This window comes from Moschus berezovskii, chromosome 1 (genome assembly GCF_049115385.1).
Source record: "Moschus berezovskii isolate FMDL1 chromosome 1, NW_MosBer_1.0, whole genome shotgun sequence".
Classification (NCBI taxonomy): Eukaryota; Metazoa; Chordata; class Mammalia; order Artiodactyla; family Moschidae; genus Moschus; species Moschus berezovskii.
The window spans coordinates 7758016-7783786 of record NC_142460.1 but is presented as its reverse complement, the minus strand read 5'-3'; the positions used below and the strand labels follow the sequence as shown (position 1 = coordinate 7783786).

Here is a 25771-nt window from a genome sequence, read left to right as displayed (position 1 = left end):
CTCTGAATTCCTGCAAAGGGCCTGACCAATAGATCAGCTCTTCAGAGATCGATTCAAAGGAATCCTGCTGAGAGTCTGCTCTGCACCTGCCAGGTGTGCGGCCATCAGTAACCAACACTCCCCCAAACCAGGTGAAAAAATTGTCCTAGTGGTGCTCCCCGCCGACACGGGTAATTAAAAGCTGAGCACACAACTCATGGAAACAAATTCACAGGCTGCTGCATTCCTCTGACTCTTCCAACACAGTCCTCAGAGAACCCAGACCAGGCAAGCCTGCCACAAAAATGAATAATCAAGAATCATCCTGCAGGTTGGCTGGGACCATGGTCGTGATTTTTCATGGCAGAAAAGAAAAATAAAGATTTTGTTCCTAAAAGTATGTGGCAGCTAACTAATAAAAGTTAATTTTTCTTTAGGAAAAGAGAAAGACTTTTCTTCTTATATTCAACCAAATTTGCAATCACAGACTAAAGCCAGAAGACAAACTCTAAAACCCTGGCCAACCAACAATGGCCCAGCATACCTGTGCTTGTTTTTCTGAGTAAACTAGCAAACTCTGACCACACCACACACCACACTGCTCAGCACTGCTGCTGCTGCTGCTGCTAAGTTGCTTCAGTAGTGTCTGACTGTGCGACCCCATAGACAGCAGCCCACCAGGCTCCCCCATCCCTGGGATTCTCCAGGCAAGAACACTGGAGTGGGTTGCCATTTCCTTCTCCAATGCATGAAAGTGAAAAGTGAAAGTGAAGTCGCTCAGTCATGTCCAACTCTTAGCGACCCCATGGACTGCAGCCTACCAGGCTCCTCCATCCATGGGATTTTCCAGGCAAGAGTATTGGAGTCGGGTGCCATTGCCTTCTCCGCTGCTCAGCACTGGGGTACTTTTTCTAGAGTCGGCTTGTTCTGAAACACATGATAGTGCTGGCCCCAAAGTGAAGAGCACAGATCCCTGGCCAGGCTGCTGCAGTCTGAAATCTCAGCTCCACCCTCACCTGCTGTGTGACCTTGCACACCTAATTTCCTGATAATAATATCTCCTCCAACAGTTGTGGTGAAGGTTAAAGTGCTTTAATACATGGCAAGTACTGGGCTGGCCAAAACATTCTTTTAATCTTTAAGCACTGACTATATCCTATGTAAGTACTGAATATATCCCACACAGCAAACGCCACCGTCCTCCACCCAGTCAAGCAGCGTCAGAGCTCTGGGAGTCACAGCAGAGATTTCTTCCTCCACTGACCGCCTCATGCAAGTGGCAGCCCGATCCCGCTCACTGTGCCTCCCACGAAAAGTGAAAGTGGAAAGTGTGACTCGCTCCATCGTGCCCGACTCTTTGTGACCCCATGGGCTATAGACCGCCAGACTCTTCCGTCCATGGGATTTCCCAGGCAAGAACACTAGAGTGGGTTGCCATTTCCTTCTCCAGGGTATCTTCCCAACCCAGGGATTGAACCTGGGTCTCCCACATTGCAGGCGGACTCCTTCCTGCCCGAGCCTTGAGGCAGAAGCAGCACCTCCTATGGAACACTCGCCTCTTCTTTCCGCCCCTCCTCGGCGCCTCCCTTAGATGACTGAAGCGAGTCCTAGTAGCGCTCTCTCTGCCCATGTGCAAACCTCTGCTTCTTCACCAAGACGGCTGCAGGGACCGTTTCTACAGGGTAAATCTCAAATTCGCAACCCCTACTTAGCACTGCATTTAGACCTTAGCTTCTATTTCCCTCCATTACAGCATACAGTCCTTAACTGACCCGAAGGACATGGTTAATAAATATCTGCTAAATAAGTTAAGGATAATGTTCCCATGATGACAGGTGGGAACATTTCTCTAAACATGTCATTACTCATAATTAAAAAATAAATCCAATTATGAAGAGCAACTTTGTTCAGTTAAAAAAAAACTTTTTATTCTAAAGAAGTAACAGATGATGTGCACAAAGATAATTAGGGAAGAATGTTTACCTTGGTATTGTTTGCAACAGCAAAAAAAACTGGAAACCTAAATGTCAAATAATTGGGAGGGAGGTTAAATCTGCATGTTAAAAACACAAAACACTAGGAAGGAATATATTTAAATGAATATGAAAAGAACCGAGGCCCTTGATCTAGAAAAAACTCTTATAAATAAGCAGCAGACAGACTGTAAGCCTCTGGATGGCAGTTCAGCCACTCTGTGTCCTCGTTTCCCCACCGACAGCAGTGGAATTATTGGTAACACACTAACATTTAGGTTTGGTACAAGTTTTAACTCGACACCACAAGCAGACATGCAGAACAGAACCTGGTACATAACAAGCACTTAAAAACACTAGCTTCTGTTTCTATCATGTATGTCATTATAACATATTGTATTTAAACTTATTTTTTATAACATATAGAAAAATCATTAGTATACAGCCTAACCAATCATCATTAGTTGGTTAACAACCTTGTCCTGTGGGGACAGGAAAATCAAAACTGCATTCCGGAAATCCCCAATACCATCGTGTGATCCCTCCCAATCAGTATCTAATGACCTCGTCCCCTAAGGTTACTACTACCTTGACCTCCAAAAACAGATTCATTTTATGTATATGAATTTGCTTGCTTAATATTAGGCTTATAAACTGTAGCTTGTTTGTTATCATTACTTTACCCTAGTTTTGTCAAGAGAATGCACTGGTCATAGCAAACACCCTCTTCCAACAACACAAGAGAAGACTCTACACATGGACATCACCAGATGGTCAACACCGAAATCAGATTGATTATATTCTTTGCAACCAAAGATGGAGAAGCTGTATACAGTTAGCGAAAACAAGACCAGGAGCTGACTGTGGCTCAGATCATGAACTCCTTATTGCGAAGTTCAGACTTAAATTGAAGAAAGTAGGGAAAACCACTAGACCATTCAGATATGACCTCAATCAAATCCCTTATGATTATACAGTGGAAGTGAGAAATAGATTTAAGGGACTAGATCTGATTGATAGAGTGCCTGATGAACTCTGGACGGAGGTTCGTGACATTGTACAGGAGACAGGGACCAAGACCATCCCCATGGAAAAGAAATGCAAAAGAGCAAAATGGCTGTCTGAGGAGGCCTTACAAATAGCTGTGAAAAGAAGAGAAGGGAAAAGCAAAGGAGAAAAGGAAAGATATAAGCATCTGAATGCAGAGTTCCAAAGAATAGCAAGGAGAGATAAGAAAGACTTCCTCAGTGATCAATGCAAAGAAATAGAGGAAAACAACAGAATAGGAAAAACAAGAGACCTCTTCAAGAAAATGAGAGATTCCAAGGGAACATTTCATGCAAAGATGGGCTCGATAAAGGACAGAAATGGTAGGGACCTAACAGAAGCAGAAGATATTAAGAAAAGGTGGCAAGAATACACAGAAGAACTGTACAAAAAAGATCTTCACGACCAAGATAGTCACGATAACGTGATCACTGACCTAGAGCCAGACATCTTGGAATGTGAAGTCGGGTGGGCCTTAGAAAGCATCACGACGAACAAAGCTAGTGGAGGTGATGGAATTCCAGTTGAGCTATTTCAAGTCTTGAAAGATGATGCTGTGAAAGTGCTGCACTCAATATGCCAGCAGATTTGGAAAACTCAGCAGTGGCCACAGGACTGGAAGAGGTCAGTCTTCATTCCAATCCCAAAGAAAGGCAATGCCAAAGAATGCTCAAACTACCGGACAATTGCCCTCATCTCACACGCTAGCAAAATCATGCTCAAAATTCTCCAAGCCAGGCTTCAGCAATATGTGAACCGTGAACTCCGAGATGTTCAAGCAGGTTTTAGAAAAGGCAGAGGCACCAGAGATCAAATTGCCAACATCCGCTGGATCATGGAGAAAGCAAGAGAGTTTCAGAAAAACATCTATTTCTGCTTCATTGACTATGCCAAAGCCTTTGACGGTGTGGATCACAGTAAACTGTGGAACATTCTGAAAGAGATGGGAATCCAAGACCACCTGACCTGCCTCTTGAGAAACCTGTATGCAGGTCAGGAAGCAACAGTTAGAACTGGACATGGAACAACAGACTGGTTCCAAATAGGAAATGGTGTGCGTCAAGGTTGTATATTGTCACCCTGCTTATTCAACTTCTATGCAGAGTACATCATGAGGAACGCTGGGCTGGAAGAAGCACAAGCTGGAATCAAGATTGCTGGGAGAAATATCAATAACCTCAGATATGCAGATGACACTACCCTTATGGCAGAAAGTGAAGAAGAACTCAAAAGCCTCTTGATGAAAGTGAAAGAGGAGAGTGAAAAGGTTGGCTTGAAGCTCAACATTCAGAAAACAAAGATCATGGCATCTGGTCCCATCACTTCATGGCAAATAGATGGAAAAACAGTGGAAACAGTGTCAGACTTTGTTTTTTTGGGCTCCAAAATCACTGCAGATGCTGATTGCAGCCATGAAATTAAAAGACGCTTGCTCCTTGGAAGGAAAGTTATGATCAACCTTGATAGTATATTAAAAAGCAGAGACATTACTTTGCCGACCAAGGTCCGTCTAGTCAAGGCAATGGTTTTTCCCGTGGTCATGTATGGATGTGAGAGTTGGACTGTGAAGAAGGCTGATCGCCGAAGAATCGATGCTTTTGAACTGTGGTGTTGGAGAAGACTCTTCAGAGTCCCTTATACTGCAAGGAGATCCAACCAGTCCATTCTAAAGGAGATCAATCCTGGATGTTCATTGGAGGGACTGATGCTAAAGCTGAAACTGCAATACTTTGGCCACCTCATGCAACGAGTTGACTCACTGGAAAAGACTCTGATGCTGGGAAAGGTTGGGGGCAGGAGGAGAAGGGGACGACGGAGAATGAGATGGCTGGATGGCATCACCGACTCTGTGGACATGAGTTTGAGTGTACTCCGGGAGTTGGTGATGGACAGGGAGGCCTGGCGTGCTGTGATTCATGGGGTCGCGGAGAGTCGGACACGACTGAGCAACTGAACTGAACTGAACTGGACTGACTTCCAGTTTCCAGATGGCTGAATAGGTAAAAAATCCACCTGCAATGCAGAAGACACAGATTTGATCCCAGGGTCAGGAAGACCCCTGGAGGAGGGCACAGCAAGCCACTCCAGTATTCTTGCCTGGAGAATCCCCATGGACAGAGGAGCCTGGCAGGCTACAGTCCATGGGGTCTCAGAGCTGGGCTCGACTGCTTGAAGCAACTTAGCACGCACATTTACAGTTTAGAGCTATTTTATGAACACTGCTACTAGGAAATGACTGCTTTCTGGTATATAAAGAGATGTCGTCCTGTTGGTTTTTTCTTCAGTTTTTGTTTAATCTGTTTTTTCCCTAGCAGTTAATGAAAATTCCCTGTGCTCCACTCCTTCACTAACACTTGGAATCATCAGTATTTCTAATTTCAGCCATGAAAGTAGGTGTGTATTCCACTGTGATTTTAATGTGCATTTTCCTCCTGCCTATGAGCATCTTTTCATTTATCAGTCACTTGGATATTCACTTACATGAAAAGCCCATTCAGATTGCTTTTTGATTTTTCTTTCTTACAGATTTCTAAAATTTTTAAAAATTACATTTTTAACATATTTTGGATATAAGCCCCTTATTGGCTAGCTATGGATGGTTTGTATTGTCTCTCTCTTAATGATATTTTTTGATGAACACCATCTCTTATTGTTAGCAACTTTTGTTTTAAAATTAGTACATGTCTAAGCAATCTTTCCTTATACCAAAGTCATGAAGAAATTCTACGTTATCTTCCAGAAGTCAAGTTTTACCCCTCACATCTAGCGATGTGCAATGCTCTTGGATCTGATTTCTGTGAGTCTGCAATAGCAATCAAGTTTCATTCCCTCCCCAGTGGATATTCAATTATCCCAGAACCAATGATTAAAGACAAACTTTCCCAATGCCCTGTGATGCCATCTTTTCTTAAATCACATACTCATACAGTTTGATGTGTTTTGGATTCTTTGTTTCATTCTGTTGGATAGACTTACCTAGAATTCTTACATCTGTGTGTAAGAACCAGAGTTTCCCTAAATCATGGTAGCTTCAGAAGTTTTAATATCTAGCAGAGAATTTTGTTCTTCTTCAAGAATGTTTAGGCTATTCTTGGCCCTTTGTGTGTCTGTTTTCAAGTCAGTTCATCAGATTCACCAAAGCAAACTCATGCTGGTGTTTTGGTTGACAATGCATCGTCTAGAAGAGTGCTCTGTACAGCAGTCACAGTCCCTTCACCTAAGACTGGTTAAGAAGGCCTTCTCTTTCTTCTTTATGATCTGTCTAATCAAAGGGTTATTAAGTATATTCTTTTACATATATTTTCTATTTTTGCATGTATCTTGTTCTATCAGTTAGCAAGAGAGGTGTATTAAAAATCTCCCATTTAGGTTATGTACTGGGTCACATAAAGTCATTACACCTTCCTGATGAACAAGGCCTTTTATCATTATAAGCTGCCCTCTTTGCTTCCAGTGATGCTTTTCACCTTGTCTGTTATGACAACAGTATGACACAAGCCTTCTCTTAATCTGTGCGTGCTATCTTTTGTCCATCCTTTTACTTTCAACCTATTTCCTTAAATCTCAGGTTTGTTTCTTGTCAACAAGCTTCCCTGGTGGCTTGGCTGTTAAAGAATCCCCAGTGAGAGATCCCTGGGTTGGGGAGATTCCCTGGAGAAGGGAAAGGCTACCCACCCCAGTATTCTGGCCTGGAGAATGCCATGAACTATACAGATCGCAAAGAGCCAAAGAGTCAGACACAACTGACTGGGCTTCCCTGATAGCTCAGCTGGTAAAGAATGCACCTGCAATGCAGGAGACCCCAGTTCAATTCCTGTGTCAGGAAGATCCCCTGGAGAAGGGATAGGCTACCCACCCCAGTATTCTGGCCTGGGGAATCCCAGGGACGGCACAGTCCATGGAGTCACAAAGAGTCGGACACGCCTGCGTGACTTTTATCTTCACTCTTCCTGTCAACAGTGTACAGTTAAGATGTAATTCATGTGTGAGCACTAATGATCTTTCTATTCATTCCAGCTCTTTTATGTTTCTTTCTTACTTTCTGCTGGATTAAGCTTTTTATATACTATCCTTGCACGAAGATTATTATTTTTTAGTTATTTTCTAACATTGGGTACCCAGATGGCGCTAGTGGTAAACAACTCGCCTGCCAATACAGGAGACTTATAGAGACCTGGGTTCGATCCCTGGATTGGGAAGATCCCCTGCAGAAGGAAACGGCCACCCACTCCAGTATTCTTGCCTGGAGAATCCTACCGACAGAGGAATCTGGTGTGCTACAGTCCATGGGGTCACAAAAGGTGGGACATGACAGTATGGATTATACATCCTTCACTCATCAAAATCTAATTACTCCTTTACTTCTACAAACTATTGTTGACTTGCATATATATACAAACACACACAACCACAAGACAGTGACTAACCATCCAGTGTGAGCAGAATCAGACTCAAGCATTTTGGGGGTCAGATTGACAATTTTTTGACATCCAGATAGCCATGAGAGAAATACCAAAGAAATGGATCGCTGCTGCTCCATTATCACTGTTATCCTCCTACAAAACTACCATCCTACACTGGTTTCACTTTCTTAATCTAGAGCCAGTGAATTACACGCATTAAATTCAACAAGCGTTTACTGAGGGTTAACTGAGCCATTGTTCTGTGGGGTGACATTTCAGGAGACTAGACTAGGGCTTGAGAGTCCACATCTCTAACAAGCCACTGGATTCTGCTTTGAATAGCAACTGAAAACATTTAACTGCTCACCTTAATAAAAGAAAGCTATTTTCCAATTCATGCAAGTAGCAGATAATCCAAAAATAGGCAATATTCTGGCTACACAATACACCATAAGGCTTTTCCCCCCTAACAGATTTGGGGTTTGTGGGTTTACTAACATATTCCTGTCCATAAGGATGGTATGGAAGGTGACAAAGAATCTGCTGTTCCTTTAAAAACTTGCTGTAGTAATCTAAATGTGGATCAAAAAGAAATAACTATGTTTCTCACTTGTGGGATTTTTTTAAAAAGCTATTTACTATACTATTTACTCTGAAACCTATTATAATTACCTGGCAACATTACTAGTTATTTAGCGAAGTAAAAGAAAACTTGGGCTTCTAGCACTAAGGCCTCATGGACAGGTGTGTCGGCCACATGCTCGCTGTCTCCTATCTTAGCTCGACTGCCAGAAAGAGACTCGTTTAGTTTCCTCTCACAATGTCAGGAAGTATTTAAGGTGTTCACTTAATCATTCCCCTCCTATAATAAGACCCAAGAAGATGAGCTAATGTGGGAATTTCTTGTCAACCTGATTTTAGAACCAAGCAAATCATCACGGTTCTTATTCTTTCTAAACTTTCCATCTTCCCTTTTAATTCAAATGTTAATGAGAAAGAAGACTCAGTTTATCCTGTAACAGAGATGACGACAATAAAGTATTAGGTTGAACTATATGAAATTGCTCATGTTAGATCTCATTTGGCCTACAAAACAGCATTTCATATGATATGGTTTAACCTGTATCTGCCAAATGATATGTAATCCTTATTCAACTAAATTAAAAATTAGTTATAATAATATTTTAGCTTGAGAACGTTATCATAACACATGCTGCAGTAGCAGATCTTTTAACTCAACAAAAAATTTATGAAACAATTCAAAATTATCTTCAAAACCATTACGTGGAGTTCAATTCCAAAATAATGTTTTAAATTGCTGCCAAATAATATAAAAGGTAAGTTATAAAAGAAGTATGCACTGCAAGGTCCTATCTTCATTTTTTAATATCGTTCTGGATCCTTTTTGCCATAAGCATATTTTTGTAACTTTTTAAAAGTTCATAAAAACTCTATTGGTAAATGAATGTGAAGGCTCATGCTCAGTCATGTCCAACTCTTTTGAGACCCCATGGGCTATAGCCCGCCAGGCTCCTCTGTCCATGGGATTCTCCAATGAAGTCGGTTGTCATTTCTTCCTCCAGGGACTTCTTAAAGGTTCATAAAAATGTTGCTGATAAAATAGTTTACTAAAAAATAAAGGAGCTTCCTCACTATGGTCTAATAAGAAACTAATAACTAGAGCCCTAGTAGAGATTAGCACTGATTCTAGAGAAACATCTCATGAACCAATCTCAGAGACTGGGAGAGAGCAAGACAGAGGCAGAGGTAGACACAGAGGAAATACCAATAAAGAAGCCTGGGAGAAATCCCTGAGTGGAAATAACAACCAGTTTAACTATCACTGATACGAGACCCACATGCAGCACCACTTGCAGCTAACACGAAATGTTTTTATTAATATACTGAGAGGGGACTATCCTTGTGATGGTACTAATCCACATTAGATTTTAAAGAGAAGGAACAAAAGAACAAAAATGAATGAAAATAATTCAAGTTGATTAAAACTAAGACAATCAAATGCAGAAATTTTTATGAGGCCAAGTCTCTTGAAACAGAATTCCTTTAGAAATGAGGGAAGGGAAACCAAGTTTAAGTGGGAAGAAACCACCTCCGAAGTTCCTAGCAACATGACATACCCATAACAAAAGGGAAAAAAAACCAGCCAGTTGGACTTGAACGACAGCTGAGATGAAAGGTGCACGATTAAGAGGGTCACTAGAGGGTCACTGAACGGAAGCCCACAAGTCAGACACCATGAGCACCAAGAACAGTGCCTGAGGCCTGGCCTGAATCCAGTATCTGTTCCGGGAAGGAGAGAACTGAATGCATCAGGAGTATTCAGAATATGAAGGAGTGGCTCAGAAGGAAGGGAGAGAGCTGAAGGGGCTGAGGGTGAAAGAGGCATTTTTAAAAGGAGGGGCTCGTGAGCCTGAAATAAAGAGCACAGGGCTACAGTCAACTTCCGACCATTTCCCTTACCCACTTTTACATCCCAAGCACACACCAAACTACCTGCCTCCACAGTAGGTGTTAAATATATATGAAGGTGAAACTATGTTATGATTCTGTAAATTATCTCATTTTAAGAACAAATGAACGGACTTATTACCCTCTAGTTAGTAGCCAAAATATATCACCACAGAATGCATGCATAGGTATACAAACACACAATAACCTACTAGCCAAAAAAGCATATTCAGTTGTCTACAAACGAGATGAAACTGCCTGAGTTTATGAGTCTGAGACATTAAGTAAATCTGTGTATTAAACGGTTAAGAATAACAATTTCATAAGAATAAAAACATTCTTTTTAAAGCCCGTAATATCAGACTTTCACTTCTGAACATTTTAGATAGAGTACCTGATACTGAACTGCCTCACTCACAGCAAACCACTAATGAAACCGGTCAAACTTATGAAACAGCTTGCTTTCAGACACCGGACAACAGGTTGCCCAGAACTGTGGCCGCAGAGAAAAGGGAGACAAGCTTGGTGAGCGGCACAGTCACCTTGGCTTTCTATCTGGAGACAACTCCACAGCACAGTGTGGGGACAGGGAGCCCAGAGCACAGATCCTGCTCAGCTGAGGAGATGGACCTGAGAGTTCAAGGCACGGCACGCAGCATCTGTCCGGCAGGCAGGAGAAGTAAGCGAGCAATGCAGAGAAGGAGCCCCATGAACTGACGCGTAGGAGCCCCTCGGCTCCGTGGCCACATACCAACTGCACAGCTGTCAGGGGAAGGTCTGTGAGGCCGCGCAGAGCAAAGGCTGACGGCTAGCAGACAATGCCAACTACCACAACTCACACTTGTAACTACGCGCACTCGTTCCAATCACTTAAGAGTGGAAAACCCCCAATAAGCACCGCACAGAGACCCCATAAAATCTCCACTTCAGGGGGAAAGCTATAAAAGCTATACTAGCCCTATGAAAAGGCAGCCTTCTACTCGTCCTAACAGACTGAAACAAACCTCCAAGGATCAAGATGATCAACAAGCAAACGGCCTACCAGGACAAAATTCAGCCCTTCTTAAAAGCAGGACAACAAAACCCAGAGGCTCAGCAGCCTAGCAGTCTTAAAGACACCTGCATCCAACCAAACATCACTCACTGGGCACACAGAGAGGCAGAGAAATGTAGTCTGGATTCAAGAAGGAAAAAACTTCATCAACAGACCCAGAAATAACAGAAATAATGAAATTAGCAGACAAAAAATGATCAGAAATATTTTAAAATATAAAGGAAATTATGGACAAAAGAGAACAACAAATCTTAACAGGGAAGTGGAAACTATAAAAAGAAATCTTAAAAAAAAAATTCTAGAAATGAAAAATGATTGAAGTGTAAAATTAACTTGAATGGATCTAATAGCAAATCGCAATTAAACACTGCTGGGGGAGGGGGGAATCAGCGAATTTAAAAAAGAGGAGTATAAATCAACCAAACTGCAAATAACTACAAAATATAACGGAAAAGATATAAACAAAGCATCCAGAACCTATAGAACTCAATCGAGCTAACAATCCTGTTTGGAGGAGGTATCAAAGGGAAGGATATAGAAACTGGAAAAGAAAAATTTATGAACACATAGAAGTCAAAAGTCCTCCAAATTCAATTAAAAAACCAACCCACAGACCCAAACTCAATGAACCCCAAGCAGTATAAACACATACACACACCACTGAGGCATTAGAGCAAATTTCTGAAAACCAACAGAAAGAAAAAAAATTTAAGCAGCCAGAGAGTGGGGGAAATACCAATTTACACACGAGAAAACCACTGACTTCTCATCAGAAACCACGAACACCAGAAAAGAGTAAAGCAACATTCTTAAAATAATAACAAAAAAAGACCTTTAACCTGCAACTCTATACCCAATGAAAACATCCTTCAAAATGAAGGCAAAACACTTTTTCAAACTGTCAACAACATAGCTTGCACTCAAAAAGTGTTCACAGTTCACAGAAGGAAAATGATTCCAGAAAGAGACTGTGATCTACACAAAGGAATTAAGATCAGAAATGGAAAATATGTAGCTAAAATAGTGAAGAGATTTCCCTTCTAAATTGAGGTAATTCAAATCTTTTAATTCTTTAAAAAAAAAAACTTTTGTTTAAAGTAAAACTAACAATGTATTGTAAAGTATGTAACATATACAAAAGTAAAACATGACAACCATAGGACGAAGGACAGAAGAGAGAAACTGGAAGTATAAGACACTCTTAACCTAAGGATGCATGTCGTACGCCCTCAAGCAACCACCAAGAAAGATGGATGAATGGACAGAGACAGAAGATTATCCTCAACTAGATCACAGAAAATCTCACTTAGCCCTTCAGTAAATGGCCCTTAAACCCTTTCAGTTACAAAAGGCAAACCAAATATTTATAGCTGAAAAGGTCAAGAACATCTTCTCAATAGCATCTGGAACGCAAAAAGGATTAAAATAATCACTCAAGATACAGCTGCTCTACTCTAGAATTATTATAATGTACACTGTATAACATGTAACATGGGTAAATTTATGTTTTTTCCAATATTCTAAAATTATAAAGTATTTTTAAATAGTCAAAATAAAGCAGGTAATACCACCTGATTATTTTATGGGTTATCAGCAGCTATAAAAATTTCAACTGGAAAAAGAAATATCTTTTTTTCTTATAGTATTCACTAAATAAAAATGTTTTCTCAGTAATAAGCCCATTTAAACTAAAAAATTTCTCACTTTGGTAGGAAACAAAGCGTCAAGCAGCCTTTGCGCCCTTAAAGTCTAAAAACAGGGGGTGGGGCTGAAACAAAAGACAGGTAAACAAACATACACAATGTCTCCAGAGAAAATTTACAAGTGAGATTAAACCCTTCAAATTTTACATGTGAGATCAACTCCAACCAGCTGAAGAAAGGAAAGAGCCTGATTCTCTAGCTTAGCCTGGTAGCTACTGGTGACTGATACGGGATTAGAAGCCAAAGTCTCCTTCTAGTGCAACAATGTTCCTGAAATGCAGGCTCACCTGCCCTCCTCCAGCTGTTCACTGCGGAAGCCCTAGGACTCAGACCCTGTAGGCGCGCAGCAGACACACTGCGTAACTGCGGCCTGACCCACTCACCCTGCAGTACACAAAGGGCAGAGACACCCACAGCTTTATAAACACGAGGCTGCCACTAGGAGACTCAGAAATGCCAAGACCAGAATACAAGATTATTACGCTGCAATAAAGCAAACATCCAAGCTGCTGACTCTTAGGTAAAAATAATTAACTGGCAACTGATTGTAAATGACTGCAACAAAACTTTACTAGCAAAGTTACATGCTAAAGAAACAACAATCAAAACAACGGTCCCTTGTACAAAATGCTCACAAACATGCTTTTGAGGCAAGATAAGGTTGAGGTAAACACAATTTTTAAAAAAAAAATGGTTTATCATCACAATAGTAGAGAAATGATTCTTGTTGGCTTATAACTGTTTCAAATCTATACAGCCTCTAACCTGTCCCCCCCCACCCTACTTCAGTCCTCTGGGGAAACCAAAAGCAAGCTCGTTTCTGGTAGTTTAATTTTAGATGTTGTTTCACCAGACAGCCCTGCAGAGGTGCAGAACAGGACGCCCTGTGAACGAACAGAACCCAGATCTCTGCACAGGGAACAGCGATGAGACAACAGCTGCCCCAGGAGCCTTTCCCAATCATATCCGTGTCTCAACACAAAAACAGGGTCACATATAAATATAGGACCTCATTTACATAAATCTCCTTCTAGCCATAGTATGCGAATAACATGATTTATTCAACAGGTAACTCGTCAGGCTGAATGAGACCAAGCTCCAATTAAAAAAGAAACACTCTACTATCACTGTGAGAATATATTTCCAGAGTCAAGAAGATCTACCCCAGACAGTGCCGGCTGCTCCAGCAGGCATCTGCGTTCATACTAACGAAAGTGAGCAAATAACGCGTCCCGCCTGGAATGCTTGTATGAATGCTAAACACTTGTGGAGCTGAAGGATTTACACGTTCACTGAAATCATTTGGCCTTCAGTAATATTAACTTTCATAAATAAATAAAGATACCTAAAGTTTTACAAAAATGATGCAAGTCATCCAAACTGACAAAACTCTACAAATTGTAATCAAGAAACACTTCTTTCAAGCAAACTAAGAAACAATCATTCAATTAGACAGTAAGTCAGAGTTGAGAATCCGGTGTGTCCTCCGATAAGAAAGGATGACAGCGATCAAGGCTGGACAGCTGTCCTCATGTGAGTACCCGTCAGGTGACATATCCTTATTTACGGTTTAGCAAATACAGTCACCTGAGACAGGGTTAAAGCTGAAGCTCCAATACTTTGGCCACCTCATGCGACGAGTTGACTCACTGGAAAAGACTCTGATGCTAGGAAAGGTTGGGGGCGGGAGGAGAAGGGGACAACCGAGAACGAGATGGCTGGATGGCATCGCCGACTCTGTGGACATGAGTTTGAGTGAACTCTGGGAGTTGGTGGTGGACAGGGAGGCCTGGCGTGCTGTGATTCATGGGGTCGCGGAGAGTCGGACACGACTGAGCGACTGAACTGAACTGAACTGAGACAGCGTTAGCGGCAGCTGACAACGCAGGGAACAGTTCGATTCAGCCTAGCAAGCGGTAACGTGACCTGTGCACTCAATGAAGACACACCCCATTCCCAGTCAGGAGCTGGGGTTTTCGTTCACCCCATTCTCAGGTCAGAGTCATCCGTGGGACAGTTCAAGAACACTGAAACCGTCTAGATGGAACTGCCCTTCTCAAGTTGCTCATAACCACCTCTGTGAAGCCCTGTGGTCTTGGGCTCAGTTTTCCAGATCTCCGATACCTCCATCACAGGCAAATGTAACATACTCATTTATGAAACAGGGAAAATGGAGATATACCTGGAAAGCCCAGCTTGCTACACAGAAACACACTGAACTAGGTTTGAAGGCTTCCTCTCCCTTGCCTTAACACCCGCACGCATGCAGTGTGGTAACAAGTCAGTCAGGTTCCTCATACGTCCAATGAGATGGTTCATCGTCTTGTCCAGTCACATAAATGCAAAGCATTCCTTCCCTTGTAAAAAGCCATGGATTTGAAATGCTACACAGATCACAGAGGGAAGAAAAGGTTGTGCTCAAAAGTCCTCTGTTTAGAGCTTAAATGACACATTTTAATAAATGGTGGTTAGACACACAGCAAAATACTATTTTCAAAAAACTTTAAATCTTTTATACACACACACAATATATGACTATGTTCATACAAATAAAACCTGAATTACCCAAAGATGCTCCCTCCCCCACCCCATTTCAGCCTTTTCCTTGAGATCTCTTGACCGCAACTTTGCCAGGGCCCATACACACCACAGTTGCCTTCATGGATACACAAAAGGAAGAGAGACGATATATTACAGCCCATCTAAAAGCTGAAGTATTACAAAGCTGTTAAAAAGCTGAACACTGCCGCTCAGCTGCCCTGTCCTCCAGCAAGAAGAACCAGACCCAGAACAAGGCAGCGAGGAACGCGACAATGGCGGGGACGTCACCTACCACCGGCTGCCATCACCTCCAGCTGCTTTAACGAGTGTCTGGAGAGGCCACTGAGCTGCAGGGACACTAACCCTCTTTTGGAAGGAAAGCTGCCCCAAGCCTTCCCTCATCTTTGCCTCTGCCTTCTTCCAGAACACGCACAGCAACAGCAGCTGAGAAGGAAAAAAAACACACCACACACGCACACTTTTTAAAACTTCTTCCCTCTCCGATGCTAGGCAGAAAAGGGGAGAAACCATACACATACTCCTCTCCTCACTCTTTTTTAGTTCTAGCTAGACAGCTGTTAAACATACAAGATATTTTTAAATAGAGCTAAGTACTTGGTTGGGTACCTATATTGAATTGCAGCATAACACTTAAAATTATCCAGTGAGGCAATCATTTGGCTTTGTGATTCCAATTAAAACACTGTATATTTATGGGGATTTTCCATTACCAAATGCCCGAAAGGCAAGATATTCATCTGACCAAAGACATTGTCAAAAGTTAAGCACTGAGCAACTTGTTAACAGAAGTTATAAAATGTAATCGAATATAAAAAAGTAACCCTTCATTAAAAGTATACTTATGCAGTAAATAAATACATCATTTTAGAGCTCATCAGCAGTTTTCCCTCTTCCATATCCACTGTGCAGAAAAGTGTTTAAAATCTGCATCTGAGTTCTGTGTCAAATGAAAACAGTCTGGAAAATGTTACTGTCCAAAGTGTTATACAATATGTTTAAATATATCAAGCTGTCTAATGATGTAATTAATAAAACTAAAATCTCCCCCACCCCCCAGAAAAAGTCAGGCAAAAAATGCAAACCAACAATAAGCATATGGAAAAACCTTCAAACTCACTGTAAGTCAGGAAGTCAACAAATAACAGTGAGATTTCATGATCCACCTCTCAAACAGGCACATTTTTCCAAACCCAACATAATACCCTAGCAGTAACAGTACAATCAAACAGGTTTCTATAACCCTTTACCAGAATGCAGTTTCTCACAACTAAAGGAACAGTAAGAAAATAGTAACTACATTCATTCAACTCTACTTCCAATGCCAATCTTGCCCCAGTATGCCTCAGATCCACGCGAGCTCAATGAATTGGGTGGCTTTATTGCAGCATCTGTTACCCTTTGCACAGAAAGAACCTGAAGCCCAGCAGCTCGCGGGACCTTATGCGTTGGACCCTGCTCATGGCTGGTCGGTGGGAACAACCCGGGATCGGCAGGGTTCTCTCTCCTGATCGCAATCCAGGCCTCGGAGACCAAAGGGCAGGCAAGCACTCGAGAGGCACGAGAGACCCTGCCTGCAAGAGCAGCCGGCCGGGTTCTCGCACAGGAACGAAGATGGACAGGCCGGGCAGGAAGCAGACAGGCTGGAAACAGCACCCTGCCTGCGCACATCCCTGCCCAAGTCCGACCTGCCTGAGTCCACGTCAAGAGACAAACCAGTGGCTGTGGCCAGAAGGGAGGGCAGTTTAAAAGGAATGTAGGAGAAATGGATAAAAGTCACGTCAAACTTTACAAACACCTTTTAAAAAAGCCAGTTCCCCAGTCCCCACAGGTTTTGTGAGGCGCTCATGAAGAGCCTTGGAGAAGACAAGGCGGGCAGGGCAGCGGGCACTGTCCACCCCAGGCCGCACTTGCAGTGCCCACCCTCAGTGAGGGGGCTCCCCAGGCTCCAGCCCCGCCTGCCTACCACCCTTCTGAACCGCCGCTCAAATGTCACTTCAAGCTTGGCCAGAGAATACAGACGGGGTGCGGGGGGGGGGGGGGGAGGTGATAGACAGAAAGGTACTCTGGACCAGGGTCTTGCTGCCAGGGTAAGAGACGGGATCTGTAAACCAGAGAAGAGGAGGCCGGGAGGGATGCCACACCAGCTGTTTCCAACTACAGCAAGGAACAGCTGGCAGGCTCTGGATTCAATTCCGCCACTTATTACCTAGCTACTGAGTGGATAATTCAATCTGTGCCTCCCTTTCCATCTGCAGAATGGGTTAGTAACAGTGCTTGAACCTCAAGACTATGATGAAAATTAAAGACTTAATTTAAAATGGTACCGGGCACATGGTTAAGTGCTCAAAAAATGTTCTATTACTCAAGCTTATCACAGTATAACTGATGTGCAATACAAATTGAAGCGGCAGAGATCAACTAGGGGCTTATTCCAACCGTCTGAGCAAAGGATTGAGAGAGTCTTTAGGAGGTTAATGTCGAAAATGGAAAGGAAGACGCGAGAACAGGCACCGTGAGACAGAAATAACAGGACTTAAAAACTTACGTAAATATGGAAGATGAGCGACACGTCGGTTTCAAAATCGACTACGAGGTTTTGAGCCTCGGTGACTTGGGAAACAGTGGTGACTGGGAACGTCTGAAAAGGGCACTAGCCGAGTGAGGGTACCTCCTGAAAGGCAGTGTGATCTGATCCAAGACTGCTGCCTCCTACATCTCAGCAGTGTTCACGCTATCATGCACATGACAGTTACACACCATTGAAAACAGAAAGGAAAAAAAGGTACGAAAACAATAAAAGGAGCAGGAAGTGGGTGCAGCGGAGGAGGAAAAGAAGAAAACAAAAACCAACGCGGGGGGGAAGAGCCCAGGGTTCTGGTCCCGGTTCCGAGCTAACCCACGTGACAGTGGGGAAAACACACCACCTGGACCGACAGCCACTGGTCCGACACACCCCCCGAGTCACACAGACGGAGCTCACGCCATCCGTGGGGCTTCCTCAAAATATACGTGTCACTCTTTCTTTCCCGTCTCTGAAGCATCTTCCGAGAGCGTCTCTGTTTCTGACAGGTCTGAACCCAAGCTGCTCTGGAGGCTTGGGCAGAATAAAACGTTGAACACGGTGACCAACCACTGCCCCAGTCACTTCCAGCCTCGACGTCGCGTTTGCCTGAGCGGACCTCAGTCAGTCACACACGACGGTCCCCAGGCCAAGGAGGGCTTGCGTCTCCCAGTCCGACCAGGACTGCGAGGATGCCCTGCTCTACTGCACCTCGCACATACTGCAGGGTTTACTAATTGAAGGTTCGCGGCAACCCCAGTCAAGCAAGTCTGTCAGGGTCATTTTCCCAACAGCACTTGCTCACTTCATGGCTCTGTATCACCTTGTGGTAATTCTACAATATTGCAAGCTTTTTCATTATTACTACACTTTTCATGGTGATCTGTGATCTCTGACATTACTACTATAATTGGGGGGTTTTGTATTTTATTTTTTAAATCAAGGTATGCACTTTTTAAGACGACATAATGCTACTGCATACTTAACAGATGACAGTATAGTATAAACGCAACTTTTATATGCACCGAAAACTTGTGCAATTCACTTTACTGTGGTGGTCTGGAATCAAGCCCACAAGACCTCTGAAGGTGTCTGTGCATATTTCTCTCTATATACGAGGGGTGTCCACCACAATACGGTCCAAAGCATGCTCCCAATCTTCAATATCAGTTTCCCGTCCTTAAAGTCACCGAGGTTTTCCAGAGCGCGTAATCTTAATTTCTAAGGTATTTTAAAGACAACATTTTTGGAATCACTGTACGACACTCAGGATAATAACTGGATATATTATCCCAGGTAAGATTTAAAAAAAATTTTTTTAATTAGAAGAGTTGCTGTTTTCCATTAATTCTATGGGTATATTCATGATTTCTAATTACAGTACTTTTTTAAATGGTCTTTAAAAATATTATGTAAAACATCAGCTCCTGAAAACACGAGGTCATAACCTTAAACATCTGTGTTAAACTTCTCTGCCTCGCTTTGAACAGATTCATGACATCAAACGATCTTTGTGAGCATCCCAAACTACTACTGAAAGATGCTTGCGCGTCATCCTCAGAGACCTCGATCATTCAAAGTAAAGCAATGAGCAGTCTTCAGCGTGAGCCACAGCAGAGGCAATATGTAAAAGACTCTTTAAGGACTCACATATGTAAGGACTGAAAAATATGTTTGGGAAAACTATTTTACATTCAGACATATACAGTACAAAAAATTTTTTCAACTTCAAATATAATCACAATGCTAAAAAACTAGATTTAATTTTAACACATAAAACATTTCTTTTTTTAGTTGAATGACACACCAAAGTAAAAATGTTGATACATGCCAATAACACTTCTTCTCTATGAATGTTTTTATTTTCCTTTCCTTTTTTAATTAAAAAAATTTGTAATTGAGGAATACTTGACATTCCCCTAAATAAGGAAATGGTGACCCACTCCCATATTCTTGCCGGGAAAATCCCAAGGACACAGGAGCCTGGTGCGCTACAGTTATAGGATCACAAAGAGCTGGACACGACTGAATGACTAAATGACAAAACTACTTGGCATACATCATTTTATTAGTCTAAACTCGATTCTTTCTTCTTTTAAGTCTTTAGGGAAACCACTCTTAAGGTTAAGTAACTCTCAACAATCTAATACCTAAAATGAAAGGAAGGAATAGTTATAACACAATTTCAACTAGAAGTTTATGCTAAACTAAGTGGATCTGGTTTTCTTACAATATCACTGAAGAACACACCTCTTCAGAGGAGCTTAAGATAACAATGCTTCCCTCCTCCTTCCTCCCAGGGCTGCCAGAGCCCATTTACAACCACCCTTGGGGCGGTCCTCCAGGGAACTGCCTCCATCAAAGGGCCCCTCTCTCTCCGACGGTCATCCACCTCTACCTTCCAGTTCTGTCCAACATATAAACAGGCTCATTTCCTCACTGTTAAAATCCTTCCTGGATTCTTCATTCCCTCTTCATGATCAATCTATCTTCTAACTCTTTCAGCCAACAAATATTTACTGAGCCCCTACGATACTCTACACCTAAGCTGTCCAACACGGCAGCCACCAGTCACAGACAGCTACTCAGGGTCTGAAATGCAGCTGGTGGGAACCAAGATGGGCTGTAAATGTGTAAGATACAAGATTTCAAGGAGGGAGCACAGAATAATAAGATGTAAACTATCTCAATAATATTTAACTTTAACATAATATTTTTCAGATATATTTGGTAAAATAAAACATTTTACCAAACTTTACATTAATGTTTCTTTGTTCTATTTTTTAGATGGTGACTCCTAGAAACTTAAATTGCGTGACAGGCTTATACTCTGCTGGACAGCTCTGTTCTAGATGAAGCCCTCCGCATTAAGGACACAGATGTGAAGACAAAGGGCGAACTCTGTCTGCCTGGAGGCTGCGCTTGACTGCTGGCGGGGAGGCAGCAGTCCTCAGACAGCAAGTGAGCCCCGCAATATCAGAAAAATGTCAGATTCGTGTTCTGAAGGGAATGAGACAAGGAAAAGAGAAACTGGATGTGGCAGGGAGCTGTGTCTCCTCTCCACTTCCCACCCTTCAGACCAGAGAAAAGGCAGCCACGCTTCCCCTCAAGTACAAACTCGAGCAGACTGGCAGCGGCCACGTGGAGCACAGTCATAGCTGCACAGTCTCGACAGCACTGGGTTCAGCCAGAACCCGGTCAGAGGCATGCCATGTCTGCCCAGGCTGGAGCAGACTGGGCTGCCAAGTGTGACCCCGTTCCACGAACTGCATCCATTCACGCAAGCCAGAGGCCTCAGAGGCCTCACTCTCCCGCTTCCACCTCTCACTTCCGCCTGTGCGCACACAACCCAACTACATTCTATAACTCTGGCCTCAGCAATGTCTCACAAACATATGCTTACTGCTTTACTCTGTTAAGATCTTATTTCCTTAGCACGTGTTGGGGGGAAGGGGGATTCTACAGTAGTACCTGCACCTTCTCATCACTGCTGTCAAACCGCTTCCTTAAAAAGTTCCAAGATCAGCACCGTGAGACACCCAGAGCTCCCAGGTCTCTCATCCCATCACCCACCATCCTCTCCGTGCCACATTCCCCCACACCATCCTCTTAATTGTGCCGACTGCGTCTGAGCAGAAGTGGACCCTCTGTCTGGAGTACTCTCTTTTCTCCTCTTTCCTGCTCCTTGAGGAAATCTTGAGGGGTTCCCTGGTGGCTCAGATGGTAAAGAATCTGCCTGCAATGTGGGAGACCGGGGTTCGATCCCTGGGTTGGGCAGGTCCCCTGGAGAAGAGAATGGCAACCCCCTCCAGTATTCTGGCCTGGAGAATTGGGGTTGCAAAGAATCGGACACGACTGGACGACTTCCACCTGAAATCTTGAACTCAGCATTCAAACCCCGGTGTCACATCACCTGCTCCTAGGAGCGTCCCCAGAACCTTGCAGCGAGCCGCACCAGTACTCTACTCTGCTACAAGCGCTGCAAGCACAGTCCACGTGGGAGCATCAACGGGTCCTTATAATCAGCACCCTTGAGGAAGCACTGGTCTTATCTGTTCACAGATTCTCATACACATGACAATGCCAAGATTTACAGCAGACACTTAATAAGTGAATGAGTGCAGGAGCTGAGAGACCCAGGAACGCCCTGCCCACAGCCCTCCAGGGTGGGTGAGGGCTCCTCACGAGCTGCCCTCCCACCCTTCACCGCATCAGAAGGATTCCCGTGCGCATCGCTGGACGACAAGGCCAGACTGTCTCACTCACCTCTTTCATGCCAGCACAAAGGCACTCAGTAAGTACGCTACTCAATGAGTGAGTGGATGAACAGACATTAACAGACATCAAGTTCCCAACCTCAATTTATAGAGGGGCCACCTCTGGGGCAACCCAGAGTTGTACCGACTTGACCAGAAAAGTCAAAGGCAAAATCAAGCCTGGAACAATCTCCTGAGTCTGACACCCCAGTACAGGACATCTTCTCCTGATAAAAAGGCCCTGACATAAGCGTCTGTCGCTTCCTGGTCACTTGGTCTCTGGACACCCACCACAGTCTGCGGGACTCACAGAAGACAGAGAAATCCCACGCTCCTACCATAAAAGCCGAACAGCAACAGAACTTGGCTATTCCTCACTCCCTGGTAACTGGGGTTTTGCTAGGGACCCCAGTTTGAACAGTCCCTCCTGGAGGCGCAGGGACCGTGAGGGCACTCCTGGTGGGGAGAGGACAGACTGGGAGGTGCCAGGAGTAGCATCCTAACCAGATCAGACTGTGGCCTGATCAGACTGTGTTCTCCGCTGCCGGCCACTTGGTTCCTACTTATTTTTCCAGCACAGACCCCAGCTTCCCAAACAATTCGGTGAACAGACTTACAGCCGTCCATGAAATTCACTGTCTGCCTAGATTTGCCGAGCCTGAGTTTCTGTTGTCTGCATCCAAGAACCCAGTCACACATAAAGGACGCTGAGGAACAATCGCCCAACATGGCGGGGTGGGTCATGGGAGCAGTTATTCAGCAGTATCATGGGGGGATGAGAAAAGGAAAGATGAAAGAAAAAATTACCTAAAACTAAATCAAGGTCTTGCTGGTGATGTTTACAGTGGCCGCATCTGCCACAGGGACAAGAGTGGGACTAGGCTCTGCCCAATGGAACACCACCAGAAGCGATGTGTGGCACCACCAGCCTGGGCCATAAAACCTCCCATGCAAACTGCCATGCTCTTTCCCAGCGCCGTGACTGAATGTCAGAGCCAGGGTGACCTTTGGACACCACATGTAAGCGGAGAAAAACGTCCAGAGTCTGGTCCCTGAACAGCTGTATAGAGCAGTTACCCCACTGTACAGACACCAGGCAACTGTATGAACCAGAAATAAACTTCTGAACTAAAATCACTGATTGGTTAGGTATGCTGTTATACCTGTTAGCCTACCATAATGAATACACAAAGTAGTATCTACCTAGAGAGGTTAGCGAATACTTAAGAAATGTTATTTCTCAATTTGAAAGCAATGATCAGCGGTATGCCACTTCCCATTAGTAAGGATCTGGACTAATTAATACAAAGCTACCACCCGAATTAAGAAATGTGTTTTTGGTTTTGAGAGGCCAGAATTTTTCTTGGTGAATAAGTACAAGGCAGAGGGTGGGTGGGAGTCAATTCATGTGAATCTTCAACTCAAATGAAATAACTCCTGTTTTATATGTACTTCCCTTCTGTGTTCAGTATTTGTGTTCAGAGAAATTCAGCATACAAATTTTTTTCCAGGATAAACCGTCAATTATATATACTATGTAAAACCATTATGAAAACAAAGTTATACAAAGTGCTACCTACTCAATAGCTCACTTGGGGGGCTTTTAAAAATACACATGTCATCTCAACCTCTAAAGATCTGGATTCATTTAGGTCTGAAACAGGGACCAGGAATCAATATTTTTCAAAGATTTCCCAGGTCATCAGATTAAAGAGCCCCTCCACTAGAACAAGAATTCTGATTAAAATTTCTGCGCTTTATAACAGTGATGATACAGTACAAAATACTTTACTACTTGGCATGAAAGCATCATTTCAAAAGTACCAACATCAGCTCATCAACTGATGGGGAGGCCTCTACTAAAATCCTTCCTAAAAAATTATCCACAATGTCAGCTCATTGACTGATTGGGGGGGGGGGGGCCGCTCTACTAAAATCCTTCCTAAATCTCTGCATTTTGAGGAACCAAGTCAGCTAAGGAGTCACAATGTGAAAGAAAATGACAGGAAAACAGATTTTTTTAAAAAAAACTCTAGAGTAGAAGAGCATATTTAGACAGAATGGAAATTCGTAACAGCCCTTAATGACAATTATTTCCCAAGAGTGGAAACCTGGGGAAACAGGAGCAACTCTCCTCATCGAATTTATATACACTTTAATTATATCCTTTTAATGCCCATTTTTAAAATCATCACATACAAGTCACGCTTACTAGAACACAGCAACAACAAATGCTCTTCTGAAAGCATGAAAGGTTCCCTACTTCAAAACAAAACTGACTCAGTCACCTCCACCTTTGGAAATACCCCGCCTGATCCCACACCTGGACGGTGGGAACCACCCTCTCCACCCCAAAGCTCGACATCTGTCATCCGGTCAGCTTCCCAAATTAGCCACACTTCCCAACTCTGAAGCTGAGCCAGTACCTGCCAATACAACGGCTAGCAAAACCTGGAGCAAGGTCAGCCGACTTCTTCTTAGAGCCCATGTGTAAACACGCCAGGCTTTGCCAAGCACAGCCTCTGCTACAGCTATCAGCTCTGTCCTCTCGACACAGAACAGCCACAGATGACACAGCCAGAATGGGCGGTGTGTGTACAGAAAAGGAGGCGATGGGCTGCAGTTGGGGTCTGGAGGCTCCAGAGGCAACCAAGGCTAGCACGAGGCACCCTGGAATTGTCATACACACCCGCTCATGCGTCTACATATCATAGATTCACACAGTAAAGTGCATTTATGTACTGTTTATATAATATATGTGTTTGTGTTATTATTTCTTTGATCCCCAACTATAAAACAAGGCCCTTAAGGATGGAACCGCTGCTTCATTCACTGACAGATCTTCAGTGAATGGGCACATAATGGCACTCAAAAACATCACTGCCAGGCTCAATGATTAATAACTCACCTCATGAGACTCAGGAAGGAGGGGAATACAAAAGAACCAATTTCCCCTACAAGGAGAGGAGAGAGAAGATTACACGTAAACTGAGGCTCCACAGTCGAACAGCAGGCGCCCTCCAGCCCCCGCCCAGGCCATCTCCGTCACCAACAAGGCGGACCAGCGCTAACGACAAGGCGCATCAACAGTATCAACCAGAGGATCAGTGTGACTCCTAACAAGAGTGCCACGCGGCAGGTCCCAAGGGATCACCGAGGAGCCCACCCTCCACCAATCCTGGGCGTGCCACTTCCACAGCGAGAAGGACAAGCGCAGAGCCAACACAGCCCTGGAGGGAACAAACGGAGTTGAGCCCCAGTTCGGCCAGCTCTCAGTGGGATCTGGCCTTCCTCAAGGCCCAGCCACACCTCCTATAAAGCGGGGATGACACAGCACTTGAACACCTATGAGAGGGTCACGTGAGCTAACACACATGAACACACTTTGTAAACTCTAAAGTACCACCCAATTTCAAAGGCAAAGGTTTAGAAGCCTCCATGCTATGAATTTTCAAGTGCCAGGATACTAGCATTTTACATCTAGAAAAGAGGAGCAATTTTCCCATTTCATGGCCTCTCTGCAACCCTACGGACTGTAGCCCGCCAGGCTCCTCTGTCCATGCATTCTCCAGGCACGAACACCCGCCTCCAGGGGATCTTCACCATCCAGGGATCGAAACCGGTTCTCTTACGGCTCCGACACTGGCGGGTGCATTTTTTTCCACTAGCGCCACCTGGGAAGCCCGTACTGACTAGAAAATTAATGTCAATTAAAATGTCTTTTAAAAAGTCCTCAAGGATCTGAATAGACTATTTTGATTTTGA

General features: G+C 43.6%; 1 protein-coding gene across 5 annotated transcripts in view; it reads right to left on the bottom strand.

The window, feature by feature from the left end:
- Positions 1-25771, bottom strand: part of DYRK1A (dual specificity tyrosine phosphorylation regulated kinase 1A) — a 151209-nt gene that overhangs the window by 44890 nt on the left and 80548 nt on the right. For 2 of the 5 annotated variants that reach the window (XM_055416323.2, XM_055416356.2), the window contains exon 1: positions 15462-15485. The exons of the other annotated variants lie outside the window; for them this stretch is intronic. In XM_055416323.2, coding sequence (XP_055272298.1) covers positions 15462-15474 — 13 coding nt within the window. In that variant the 5' untranslated portion in view covers positions 15475-15485. Of the gene's footprint in view, positions 1-15461; positions 15486-25771 lie in introns of those variants that run through there. 5 annotated transcript variants of the gene reach the window in all.